Genomic DNA, 13,263 nt, shown 5'->3' with positions numbered 1-13,263 from the left:
CAAATTCGAACAGCGGCAAAATCTGAATTTTGATTTTTCTCTGTTCATTTTTCGTCATTTTGTTCATTTTTTTCACATTTTTTCAAGATTTTCCTTGTTTTTCGGCTCTTTTTATACTATATATTTTCAGAATTTTATGTGAAAATTAAAACTTCAGACCCATCGCCAACTAAATTCTACTAAAAATCAAATTAACTTTCAAAATTAATTAACGAAGTTCGAGAAAAATCGAAAAATGGAAATTCCACAGAAAAGAGAGAAGATGCAGGAACCGTAAGTCTTTTTTTGATTACAAATTCTGAAAAAATCTGAAAATGTGGAATTCTGAAGTTCTGGAAATCTGGAATTCGAAAATTCGAGAATATCATTGTAAGAATAAAAGAATACCATGAATACCATGAATCCCCAAAAACCCAAGAATCCAAAAATTCCAGAATCCAAAACCCAAGAATCCAGAATTTTAGAATTACAGAATTCCGGAGTTCCAGAATTTCAAAACTTCCTTTCGGATTCTTGGGATTCGTGAGATTCTGAATTCCCGGAATTCTGAAATTCTGGAATTCTTCGATTCTAGGATTTTTCGCATTTCTGATTTCTTAGAATTTTTAGAATTCAGAATCTCGGCAGTTCTGAAATTTTGAAATTGAGTTTCTTGAATTCTAGGAATCTTAAATTCTGGAGATCTCTAATTTTAAAGGTTCTGAAACTTAAGATTACAGAATTCTAGAATTGGAGAACAGGTAGCTTGAAAATCCAGAAAATTCAACAATCCATGAAACCAAGAATTTGAGAATTCCGAAATTTCCGGGTTTCAGAATTTCAGAATTTCAGAAATTCAAAACTTCCTTTCGAATTCTTGGGATTCTTGAATTCTGAAGTCCTGGAATTCTGAAATTCTGGAATCATTGAATTCTTGGATTTTGGGATTTTTGATTTCTTGGATTTTTGGAATTTCGAATTTTTGAATTTTTGAATTTTAGGATTTCAGAATTTCGAAATTTCAGGGTTTGCTATATTTTTGGATTTTCTGGATTCCTATGATTCTGAAATTCTAGAATTTTTGAATTTTTTAACTTTCAGACTCATCAAAAAGTTCCGCTACACTCCTGTCTACTTCCTCGACAACACATCCACCTTCTCAAATTGCCGATTCACTCGAGAATTTATAAAAACGTTTCCCGAAGACTATCTGGAACCGATTTCTGGAATTTCTCATGCTGGAAATCAGAAAATGCTGAAAAAATACAAAAATCCAGTTATTGAAGTCTTCGGAGCACTGGAAAATCCAAAAAAGAGCCGATTGTGTGAGCCGATTTCGAAATTTTTGGAATTTTTGATTTTTTTTCGAATTTCAGAGATATTTCGAACTTTAAAAAGTCAGGAAAACCATCCAAAAAAGCGGCTACAAATCCAGAAATGCAAAGCTACAGTAATCTGGAAGCTTTGGAGAATCCGGTATACTCCAAATAGAAGAAAATCAATTAAAAAAAATGTTTTCAGATCAATAGTGCTCTGATAGAAATGCTCGAAAATCCCGGGAAAAAGAGATTTGAAGATCACAATTATGCAGCTGAAAATAAAGAAAATGTGAACAATCAGCGGAAATCGAAAGGAAACAAAAATTCGAGAAAAAGGAAAAGTTTGGAAAAGAATACGGTAGAGGAGAATAAGGGTGAGCAATGAGTAAAAATAAAAAAAATATTTCAGTTTCATTCTGGTTTTAGAAGTTTTGAGAAATTCGAGTTTCGTTAATCTCTGAATCGGCACTGCAAAATTTTTTGAAGTTTTTGAAATTTTCTAGGTTCTCAAAATCACTAGGTTATCATATTTTTATTTTCCAAGGTTTTGTTGGATTCTTAGATGTTCAGAATTTTGGTTTTTATCATATTCAAGGTCCTGAAGATTCTGAGAAATCGATAAAAACCTTTTAAAATTCTGTATTTTCAGATTCTTTGGGAATTTTGAATACCCCCCCCCCCCTCAGATTCTCAATTTCAGATTCTCAGAATGTCAGAATCTCAGAATCTCGAAATCTCAAAATCTCAAAATCTCAGAATCTCAGAATCTCAGAACCTCGAAATCTTAGAATCTCAGGATCTCAGATCTTCAGAATCTCAGAATCTCAGAATCTCAGAAATATTATGTCACAGGATCTCATAAATTCAGTAATTCAGATTCTCAGATTCTCAATGTCAGATTCTTCATTCCCAAACTTCGGGATCAAGAAATTCAGAAGTTTTGAAACTCTAAATTTCTGGAAGTCTAAAATTTCAGACTTCCGAAAATCTGAAAATCTGAAATTCTAAAACTTCCAATTATTCTTGAAAACAAAAGATTTCAGTTTCACAGACTTTTTGAATTCTGATATATCAATTTTTTGATTGTTGAATCTTCAGTGCAATGTCCAGTTTTTTCAGATTCTTACCAAAACCATCCAACCACATTTCCGACTGCCTCTGACCAATCTTCAACATCTGAAACCAAAAAAGTTGCCTATACGAAATTTCAACTGGCCACAATGAGAGAAATGTTTGAAAAACACGAATATCCAGAGCTGAAAACCTTGGAAGTGATGGCTGAAAATCTGAAATTGGATGTTTTGGCGGTTCAGAACTATTTCAATCGTCGACGTCAGCTGAAAAGTATTCTAGAGCAAATTGGAAAAGAGAAAAGTGGATGATGAGCAATTGGATTACTGTAATCTTGAATTCCTATGACTATTTTTATCCGGTTATGTCCATTTTCCTAGTACTAATGCTTCTAATTCATTACTGCGATTTTTCGAAATTTTTGAAAAATTTGCCATTGATTTATTGTTTGATTAACTGGATCTATTTATTTACAACATGTTTTGAAATGAAACACTGATTTTCTTTGGAAAATTTTTTTGTGTTTCAGATATAACATATATTATGAGTGTTTTTTTTTCAGACGATATTCCGAAGATATTTTCAACTTTTACATCGAAAAATGCGGAATTTCGATTTAGGATCGTTTTCCAGTCATCTGGAAAAATTAAGCCCTTTAAAAAGAGATGCAGTGACTTTGTTTCTGATTTTCGCTTCAATGAGTATTGAAACATATAATTCTGTTTCATCTTTATTTGATATGTCGGGAATTTGATATGTCGTTCAATTTGAAAACTTTAGAAAGTCTACTAATTCGAACAATGTTGCTCATCTTTTTAAAACGTAAAATCTCTAAAAGAAGCTTCCATGTGTACTGTCAAGTTTGAGGTTTATTATCTTGGCTCCTTTAAGAGATATCAAAAAATAGTTAACTGATAAAATTTTTCTGACCAGCAAGCTGGTGCGCCTTCGGCGCGATTCAATCTATTTTTTTTTCAAATGTTCGCCGCTTCGTTTCTCACGTTTTCTAAATAAAAGGGTCACGTAAATATATATGTATTTTTCAATTTTTTCGAAAGTCCACAGACGGACACGAGGACGGACAGACGCCTCTAGAATTTTATTAATAAGGAAGATATTATAATTAACAAGTTATTAGTTGATCACTTTTTTTTGTATCTTTGACAGGAACCGAGATAAATTGGTCCTAAGTTGAACGTTAGGGAGCCCTTCTATTACAGATTTTACGGTAGCTACTTTCTCGTGTTATAAAGTGGATGAAATTAGATAAGAAAATGCAAAAATCGCTAGAAAATTGTTTTTTTTTTCGAAAATAAAATAAATTTAGGACGAAGTCAAAAATTCCATTTGGGTGTTGTTGAATAACTACAAAAAAGTCATTATTTTCTTTTTTTTCTGTTTCAGAAAAGCCATATGACATTTTTCTGATTTTCGCATTCAGTTCCTTTCGTTGACTCCAGTTGAAAGAATTTCAGAGTTAAAAAAAACATATTCTTTTTTTTTTTTCGTTTTTCTGTGGTTTCCTTGTATCATTTTTTCTTTACTTTTCAAAAATAGAATACACAATGATTCTCTTAATTGCAGCAACCCGGAAACTAATACTTTCCCAGCAAATAACTTTCTTTTCATTATTTTCCCAGACATGCCCTCTTTTGTTTTCAGGAATATATATTTTCCAGATGCTGTCTCCTGATTTTTGACTGCTGACACCCTTATTTAATAGACCTTATTTAATTGATCCTTGTTATTCGATTCACGCGCATTCATTTTTTCCACTCGTCATAGGCTCCGCCCACTTTTTTCCCATGACTTGGGAACTTGGAGTTTGATTCTGAGAAGAAGAAAAGAGCAATTTGAGTTTTGGAGTATTGGAAGATCCTGAAAATCTAAAACAATCACCGTTTCAGAATGTTCCAAAGTAGCAAATCTAATTTTTGAATATTTGATTGTTTAATATTTTTTTTGAGTTGCTATCAAATTTTTGGATTAAAAATATTCTTTAAAGTATCATTTTTGTTACTTGGGTTCCATTATTTTTTGGTTATCAGAATCTGAATTTTAAACTCATACATTACATTTTTTCAGCACTCCAAAATCCAGGAAAAAAATGGTCGTCACCGATTTCTACTCGCTTCCGATGGTCACTCAAACCGGTGACTATACCCAAGAAACATTGGAAAAAATAGTGGAGACTGTGCAATTTTCAATTTTCTGTTTCACTTTTCCATTTTACATTCTGGTGACCTATTTCATGTTGGACGCCTTACACCGAGGAATTGATGAATTGTCCACTCCGTTTTTCAGATTATGCATCACAACTGCTTTTATTGATATTTGTGAGTTTATATTTTATTGATATACTGTAAAACCTGTGATGAAAGGCCACCCAACTTTGAGCTCATATATCTCAGTTTATGTAAAAGCTATCAAAAAGTGGGCAGCTGAAAAAATATTTTTGACATTATGATAAACACTTTATTTGTTGATTACTTTTTTATATCTTTCACACAATTCGATAAAAGTTGACTGTTCGGGTGGCCTTCTAGTGTTAACGGTAGTTGATGAAATACTTAGAAAAGCCCTGTATTATTTTCTGTTTCATTACAAATGTTTTATTTTAAAACAAAACCGTCAATTTTGAACTCAATTATCTCAATTCCTATGAAAAATAACAAAAATATGTCAACTGATAAAAAATTTCTGAAATTATGATAAACAATTTATCAGTTGACCACTTCTTGATATCTTTCATAGTAACCGAGAAAATTTAACTCAAAGTTGATGGTTTAAGTGCTCTTCTATTAGAGGAAATACGGTATTTTAAACTGAAACGAGGAAATCGTCTTTTCTGTTTTTTTTTAATTTGCTAACTTTTGTAAAATTTTTAGTTTGATCAGCTCACTATTTGCATGAATTATTTTCCTGTGATGTGAGCCTTAAAAAAAACATTGAGGGATGGAAAACAAATGCTTAGAGGCATGCTTAGATCTAGTAGAGTTTGTACTTTGGATATGAAAATTATGACTAGTATGGAACGGAAAAAAGTAGAAGTCGATTTTTCAAAAAAATATCGAAAAAGTCTAAATACATTTTTGTGCCGGAGAGATTTCAGGCCCATACTCCCAGGGGGCATCGAAATAGGGGGCATCGTGCTCAAAGGGGGCATTCACTCATAGGGGTCACTAACTCATCGGGGGCATCCTGAAGTTGTCTCTTAGGAGGCATCCCACCATGTCTCATAGGGGGCATCGGACCAAATGCTCCCATGGGGCATTGATAGTCTCATAGGGGTCATTGAGATCAATTTGAGTATATGATTCGGAATATGATGAATTTTTATTTTTACATCTTTTTCGTAGTTTTTTGAGGAAAACAAACACAATTGAAGACTATCAAAGGTGTTATTTCGGCGGGTCAACTGGGTAGAATTTCGGCCAAAAATTCGGGGGTACAATGATTCAGGGGTACAACTCATTTCATTCAGGGGTACAACGCTTGTGATTCGGGGGTATAGTTTTTTTTGAGGGAGTTTCTGAATTGTTGAATTTCAGAGCTTGAAAATCTCAAAATTCTTAGAATTTCAGAACTTTGAAATTTCAGTAATTCGGAATCTGAGAATTTTAGAACTTCAGAGTCTGAGAATTTCACTGTCTAATTAAACTTCTACGGAGTGGAAATCAAATACACGAAACAGGAAAAAAAAACTTTTTTTCAAAAAAAATTTTCAGGGACCCTCCTGAACAATTATCTGGGTGCAATGCTCCCCAAATGGGGATGGGGAACTCGTGTTTATTTATTTTTGGATGTTTACTATGCACATACTTATTTGTATTTTGCATGGGCGTCTGGTAAGTATTTAATTAGCAATTAGGGTAGTTAAATATGGCAATTATAAAGTTATGGACCTTAAAATGATTCCAATCTTGAACTTTGAATGAGTCATTGTGTGCTGAAAGTTTTGGAAATTGATTAAAAGTGTCTAGAAAATTACTATTTTCGCTATTTTGAAAAAAAACGGTTTCAGGATTTTTATAATTTTGAAAGCAGTTTTTAGAATATTCATCATAACTTACTCATTCGGATATATAATTGAAAATTCTGTTTCAAATCTTTGACGAATTAGGAATCATTTTCTGAGATATTCTGTAGATAATAAAATAAAAAGATTATAAGCTTTTCAAACTTTTAGAATCCAAAATTTCGAAAAAAGAGATCTTTTGATTTTTGATTCCAAATTTTTTTTTGCAAAACTAAAAATAAATGTCTTATGACTTTCTCATGGATGGGAACCTATTTTTATTTCTGTTTCACTGATTTTTGAATTCTAGCTTTTCTGGTTTTTCTTTAACCATTCAGGGTCTTACCAAGATAATTTTTTCAGCTTCTTTAAAGTGTATACGTGCCAAAAACAATTAAAAAAAATTGAATCCATTATGTGCAAGTTTGTTGAAACATAATTGCTTTTTGAGCAGGTGCGCTAAACTTATTTCCTGGAATTTTTTTTCCTAGAAAAATGTAATTTGTTGAAAACTAGATTCGAGGAAAGAAACAAATGATGTGATGGTCAGAAAAAAAAAGATTTTTAGGGGACAAAATATAAAGATTGAAAATAAAAGGTTTCAGGAATTTGCCAAGCAATGTGCGTATCTCTTCTAGCTACCAACCGAGTCTCCGCCATTCTTTTCCCTTCAAAGCATTCTAGAGTGAGTACAGTAATCGCCTACAGGAACTTTAGCGTACGCTAAAGTGACACTTCTAATATACACAGAATCAAGTACAGCAATTAAGATAGAAGATCATTCAGCTGCTGGAATCTGACAGTAGGTACAGTAATCTTACTACAGTATTCTTCATAAATCCTACAGTAACCCTTGCTATCCTAAACTGCGAGAATTGATACTATACTATAGTAAACCCAGCGTTATCTATACTGACGCTCACCTACAAAAGCCTAGACCGTTCAGCTACAGTAGTCCTACTGAGAATACGTGCTCAACCTACAGTAGTACTATTACAGTAGTCTTCAAGAATTCGACAGTATCCTTACTAGTCCAAACCTACAGGGATTAATGCTTCAAATATAGTAACACCTAACTAGCCTAGACTGTAAGAATCGATATTCCAACTGCAGTAATCCCAACGAACGTTATATTGCCACTGAAGTCTTCATGAAACGTACAGTAACCATTGTTAAATTGAATTGCAATAATTGATGATTCAACTTCAGTAATTCCCACTTACACTATAGTAACACTGAACTACAGTAATCATACAACATTAGTCTTTATGAATCCTACAGTAACCCTTCCAGCTACTCCATTTTCAGATGTGGACATCCACGCGCCTCCGAATTGCCATAGCCATTCAATTTTTGCCGGGACTTTTTGCTGGAATCGCCACATTTTTCAACGAAACTCAATTATATCGAAATTCTAAAAATGGAGTCGTCCCAAGGTTCAAAAGGTCGGATTCGGGGAAACGGTTGAAACCAAAATTTGAGCGTAAATTGATTCCAACATTTTTTTCAGTGAAATTTTCATTGGTGTACTTTTCGGAATCGCTGGGCTGTTCTTGGCAATTGTGTGCATTTATTTGATTTTGGCTTATTGTTATTTGTTGTTCATGTTAAGAAAGAGTAGTAATGCTATTGTGAGTTAGCGGGGAATTTGAAAAGTTTCAAAAAAATTTCATCGTTTCAAAAGTTTGATAACAAAATGAAATTTTTCCAGTGTTGAGTGATTTTTTTCTATTGTTGATTCTGAAATTTTGATATTCTAAAATTGTGTAAATCAGGAATTCTGAGAGTATTGGATTTCTGAAAATTTGGAATTTCAGGGTTTTGTATTCTTGGGTCTTTTAGGATTTTTTTTGAAATTTTCAGAATTAGGAATGATTTTCAGAATTAGGAATGATTTTTTAACTAGAATCTTTAAAATAGATTACATTTCAGAAATCCTCCCATTTTGCAAAATCCCGTGCTGTTATCAAGAAAAAAGAAGTGAAACTTTTCATCATGAGCAGTATTACAGGTAACTCAAATCTTTTGGATTACTGTAGCACAATTTTTTCTTTCAGTAACTATTCAAATTTCTATTCTGGTCCTGGTGATTATTTATGCAACGTCACTATTGAATTTCCCGCTGGATACATTTTATTTATGCTATAATGCTATCAGGTAAGATTCTCAGATGCTAAATTCTGAAAGTTTTAGAAAATTTTGGTTTTCGAAATTTTAAGATGTTGGTTCCAAAATATACAATCGTATTCACAGCAGAAACAATTCGAAATTTCTAAATCTGAAATTCTTAACTTTTTGAAACAGCGATTTTCATTTTTTTTTTCCAATTATTTTTCAGCGATCTGTACGCTGGAATCAATCCATATCTTCTCTGGATTTTCTCGGATTCCCTCCGAAAACATATTTTCATTCGCTTGGGTTTAAAGAAGAGAAGACGAGTGGCCAGCTCTTCTGTGGTTACTGTAAATCAGTGAATTTTTTATTTTTAACTTCTTTCTCAATAAAAAGTTCCGTGTCTCGATTTTTTGCTCAATTTTTATCCGAAATATCAAATTTTCCTTCTTCCTAGATTCCGAAAATGGGGATATGAAACATTGATAATTTTGAAAAATTGTAAAATAATTCTGCTTTTTTTGAATTCGGAAAGCTTTTTTTGAATTCTTTTTGAGAAAAAAAACCATTTTCAAAATAATTTTAATTTTAATGTTTTTTTAAAGACTCAAAAACTCCGATTACATCACTTCATGAATTTTTGTGATCCAAAAAATGAAAATTTTGAAAGAGTGATTTTGGAAATTTCAAAATTGAAGAAATTGTTGATGATCACTAAGTAGTTTTATTTAAATTCGAAGAGTTTGAAGCAAAAATTTCATGGTTACTAATAAATTAATTTTTTTTCAGATTCAAAAACAAAATTTATGAAATAACAAGAAATTGTTTATTTTATTAGTGATCAGGTTCAGACATCAGCGGAATTCCTCATTCCTTATTCCTTCTTCCTTATTCCGGGTGTTTATTCTATTCCTTATTCCTTCTTCCGGGGTTTTCAAATTGTATTCCTTATTCCTTATTCCTTATTCCTGATTTTCAAAAATTTTATTCCGCTCATGTCTGATCAGGATGAATGAATTTTCGAAGCTTTTTATTTCCAAATTATTTCTAAAAATCAATTTAATTACGGAAAGAATTTGGAACTTTGTGAAATCTGAAATTCTAAGCTTTCCGAAACCGCGAAAAATTTCAGTGAATTCATTTGTGATTTTTGTGTTTTCAAAAAATGGGGTTTGAAACTTTGAAAACTATCAAATACCGTATTTCCTATAATAGAAGCCCACCCAAACCGTCAACTTTGAGCTCAATTATCTCGATTCCTATGAGAGATACTACAAATATGCCAACTGATAAACTATTTATCACAACATCACCTATATTACATCAACTACCCAATTTTTAAAATCTTTCACTGGAATTGAGATAATGGAGCTCAAAGTTGAGGGTTTGGGTGGGCTTCTATTTGAGGATATACGGTAATACAGCATTTTTTGAATTCGAAAATTTTCAGATTCGAGATTTTTCTTTGAAATTTTTGAAGACTTGAAGATGTTGACATGTATCGATCTATGAAACGTTGTGATCTAAAAGTGAACATTTTGAAACGGTAATTTCATATTTTTAAATTTTAGTTTGCTAAAAAATTGCTGGTCATCATTCAGGAATTTTGAAATTCAGAGACTTTATAGTTAAAGGAAAAAATAAACAAGATGAACAATAAACTAAAATATTTTTCAAATTCAAAAATGAAATTTATAAAACAGCGAATATTTATTTTTCAAAGGATCTCCAAAAACAGAAATCTTGAAAATTCCAACTTTTAGGACTCCAGTAGTCTTTATTTCCTTGTACCCTTATCTTTCAGGTGTTCTCTGTCCGTCCGAGACATTGCTGTCTGTGGAAAACTTGAAAATAATAAAAAAGAACATGTGAAAAAATTTCAGATATTCAGAACTCCAGGAATCTGAAGAAAAAAATTAACAATATAGGTACAGATATCAGAAACATGTTCATTTGTTTGATGTGCTTTTCTTGGAAGTTTTTTTTTATCCAAAAAAAATGTCCGCTTCAAAAAATTGATTTGAAGGACAATCAAATGTTAATACAATGCTGATTTACAATTTTTTCATAAAATTTCTAAAATTTTATTAAAATCCCAAGTTCATAAAATCTCAGAAAACATCACCTGTTTCAATAAAATGATAAACTTTTCAATTTTCAATTTTTTCGATTCATCCTTCAATGGAAAATGTAAAAAACAATGTCTAGACATCAAGAATTACTTTAACTACTCATTAAGCGTTTTAATTTTCAAAATTTCAAACATCAATTTGAATTGTTTCCCCTAATTACCCCTAATTATACATCTCAAATTCTAGGAATTCCTGTTCTACAGATCACTTAAAACAAATTCTAGACCTTTCTATTCCCAGACATGACCTAAATACACTTTTTGCTTTTCCCCTCCAAAAACGACCCGAATGAGATTTTTCGATAATGAAATTTGTGCATATGTATTTTTTGACGCACTATGCTCCCAATTAAGCTCCGCCTCCTTTTCTTATTTTTCCTCATGACCCCCAATTTTTGACATATTGACTATATAGCTTTTTGGGGGGTATTTTTCCACCCTTATTGAAATTCTTTCCTAGAATGTCAGGTGAAAATTTTATAATAAAAGCATTTTAGTTGTTAAATGATCATTGAAAGAGTTTTGATGCTTTTTGAGCCATTAAAACACTATTTCATTTTTTCTGTTACAAGGTTTTCACTTCAAAGACAAAAAAATCTTTAATCTAGTTGATATTTCATATTGTATTTTCAATAAATTTTCCAGAAATTCACTATTGAGAAGATGAATCGCTTACTGTACCATTTTTTGTTTCTATGTTTTTATCAGCAAATTTTTCTCCGGTTTCATTACATTTTTATGAATTTCTGAACTTTTTTCCTTCAATTTTGTTTTCGCCATTTTGACCATTTTTCAGGAGCTGAAGCTTAACTATTACAGTTCCCATCACTTTGAAAATATTGGAGGATGTAAAACAGACCTAGTTTGAAAGCTTTGCATTCACAGAATTTTTTGAACATTCCGACTAATTCCGATTACTGAAAGACACTAATCTTTGCCCGTTTTTGTACTGAATACTTGTTTTTGATGGTTCAAAAAACTAGGTGAAAATTGTCTGATTCTTCTGAAATTTTTAGTGTATCCTAAACAAACCTAGAGCTTTTTTTTAACTAACAACTTTACTGCAAAATCAACTCCTAGAGAGAGACAGCACGATTTCAAAATGTGCGAAAAATTTGCAGTCTTGCTCAAAAATGATTTTTTTGGCTGTCTGAAACACTAGCTCAATTTTTATAGATTTGTCTGAAAATTTCATACTATACTAAACTGACTAGATCTTCATTTTTGTAGTTGAGACCTTTTCTTAAAAGTTGAGTTCTAGAGATAAGAAACATTAAAGAGGGAAGCGCTTCCATTTGGCATACCTCCTCAGAAATTCAGTTTTCAAAAATGTTGCACAAGTTCCAGTACATTAAAGTAAACTCCAGTACGAAAACCTGCGAAAAAAGGGGTGTCTTTCAGAAATCGACAAAACGGAAAATCTAGGAATTTTCAAAAATTCTATGAATGCTAAATTTTCTACCTAGGCTTGTTTTACACTTTCCAAAACTTTCAAAGTGATCGGGAACTTGACAGTCGAGCTCCAGACTCCTGAAAATAGTCAAAATGGCTGAAAACTATCTGAAAAATATGTTTTCTTATATCTTATTGACCGGTACTGTAGTAGACTAGAAGGTCCAGGGTACTATGGTCGTGAAGGGTTTTTTTAAACAATCACATCTTTCTCCCCGTTTCACTAAATTTTCATACGGTTTTGAACTTCTTTCTTCTATTCCTGCTTTAATATAATTTGGTTTTAATTCAGCAATCATTTATGAATGATTTCCGATTTCAATTCGCTCCCTCTCATTGTCCAAATCGATGAACCATTGGATGAAACGCTTGAAAAAGTTGTTGAAACTATTCAATTCTCGATTTTTTGCTTCACTTTACCATTTTATTGTTTTGTGATCTATCTGTTATTGGATGCGCAGTTACGGGGCATTGAAGAGTTGTCAACTCCATTTTTTAAATTATGTGTTACCACTTCTGTAGTGGATATTTGTGAGTTTTAATTAGTTGGGTAATTTAAATAGTTGAAAAAAACTATAAGACCTTTTTTGTATGATACCCTACCTTTTTGATTACTTTTGAACTGCAAAAAGTAAATGGCAAAACACATGGAATTCAGAAAACAAAAATAAATCCAACAAAAAAGTTCAAAACCAATTGAAACGGAAATTCGTAGAACTTTTATATCAAAATGTTTGGATGTAACTAATAAATAAAAAAAAAGCTACTGAACATTTTTTTTCCAAATTAAAATTTTTTAGGGACCCTCCTGAACAATTATCTGGGAGCAATGTTCCCAAAATGGGGATGGGGAACTCGTGTTTATTTATTTTTGGATGGTTACTATGCACATACTTATTTATATTTTGCATGGACTTCTGGTGAGTAACTAATTACTTAATTATCTAGGGTAATTAAATCTAAAAATTAGAAAGTTTTGAACCTTCCAAACATCAGTTCTGGGTGAGTCATGGTGTACTGAAAGATCTGGAAATTGATTGAAAGTGTCTAGGAAGTAATTATTTTTTCTAACTTGAAAAAATAGCGGTTTCAAGATTACGATAATTTGGAGATCAATTTTTTTGGAATGATTGTACGATCTTGGAGGTTACAGCTAGGGTTTCCATTTGGGGGGGGGGGGG

The 13,263-nt window shown here is 31.9% G+C and overlaps 3 protein-coding genes across 3 annotated transcripts in view; all 3 read left to right on the top strand.

The window, feature by feature from the left end:
* Positions 1 to 235: 235 nt before the first annotated feature.
* On the top strand, positions 236 to 2,680 carry CBG26235 (the record flags this gene model as incomplete). The annotated part of the gene is made up of 4 exons (XM_045244832.1): positions 236 to 273; positions 1,356 to 1,455; positions 1,501 to 1,672; positions 2,418 to 2,680. The coding sequence occupies 4 exons, from the start codon at positions 236 to 238 to the stop codon at positions 2,678 to 2,680; spliced, it is 573 nt and encodes a 190-aa protein (XP_045099431.1).
* A 1,796-nt stretch (positions 2,681 to 4,476) lies between these two features.
* On the top strand, positions 4,477 to 8,861 carry Cbr-srv-15 (the record flags this gene model as incomplete). Its single annotated transcript, XM_045244831.1, has 8 exons — positions 4,477 to 4,522; positions 6,098 to 6,217; positions 6,993 to 7,072; positions 7,696 to 7,832; positions 7,898 to 8,018; positions 8,320 to 8,398; positions 8,445 to 8,544; positions 8,726 to 8,861. The coding sequence occupies 8 exons, from the start codon at positions 4,477 to 4,479 to the stop codon at positions 8,859 to 8,861; spliced, it is 819 nt and encodes a 272-aa protein (XP_045095259.1).
* Positions 8,862 to 12,387: 3,526 nt separating this feature from the next.
* Positions 12,388 to 13,263, top strand: part of Cbr-srv-11 — a gene marked incomplete at both ends in the record, with an annotated part of 3,068 nt that continues 2,192 nt past the window's right edge. Inside the window, 2 exons of the mRNA XM_045244830.1 lie at positions 12,388 to 12,613; positions 12,883 to 13,002. Coding sequence (XP_045095258.1) covers positions 12,388 to 12,613; positions 12,883 to 13,002 — 346 coding nt within the window. The remainder of the gene's footprint in view (positions 12,614 to 12,882; positions 13,003 to 13,263) is intronic.

This window comes from Caenorhabditis briggsae, assembly GCF_000004555.2.
Source record: "Caenorhabditis briggsae complete genome, chrIV, whole genome shotgun sequence".
Taxonomy (NCBI): Eukaryota; Metazoa; Nematoda; class Chromadorea; order Rhabditida; family Rhabditidae; genus Caenorhabditis; species Caenorhabditis briggsae.
Note: the sequence above shows the minus strand (reverse complement) of the source record. Positions and strands in the feature narration are given on the sequence as shown.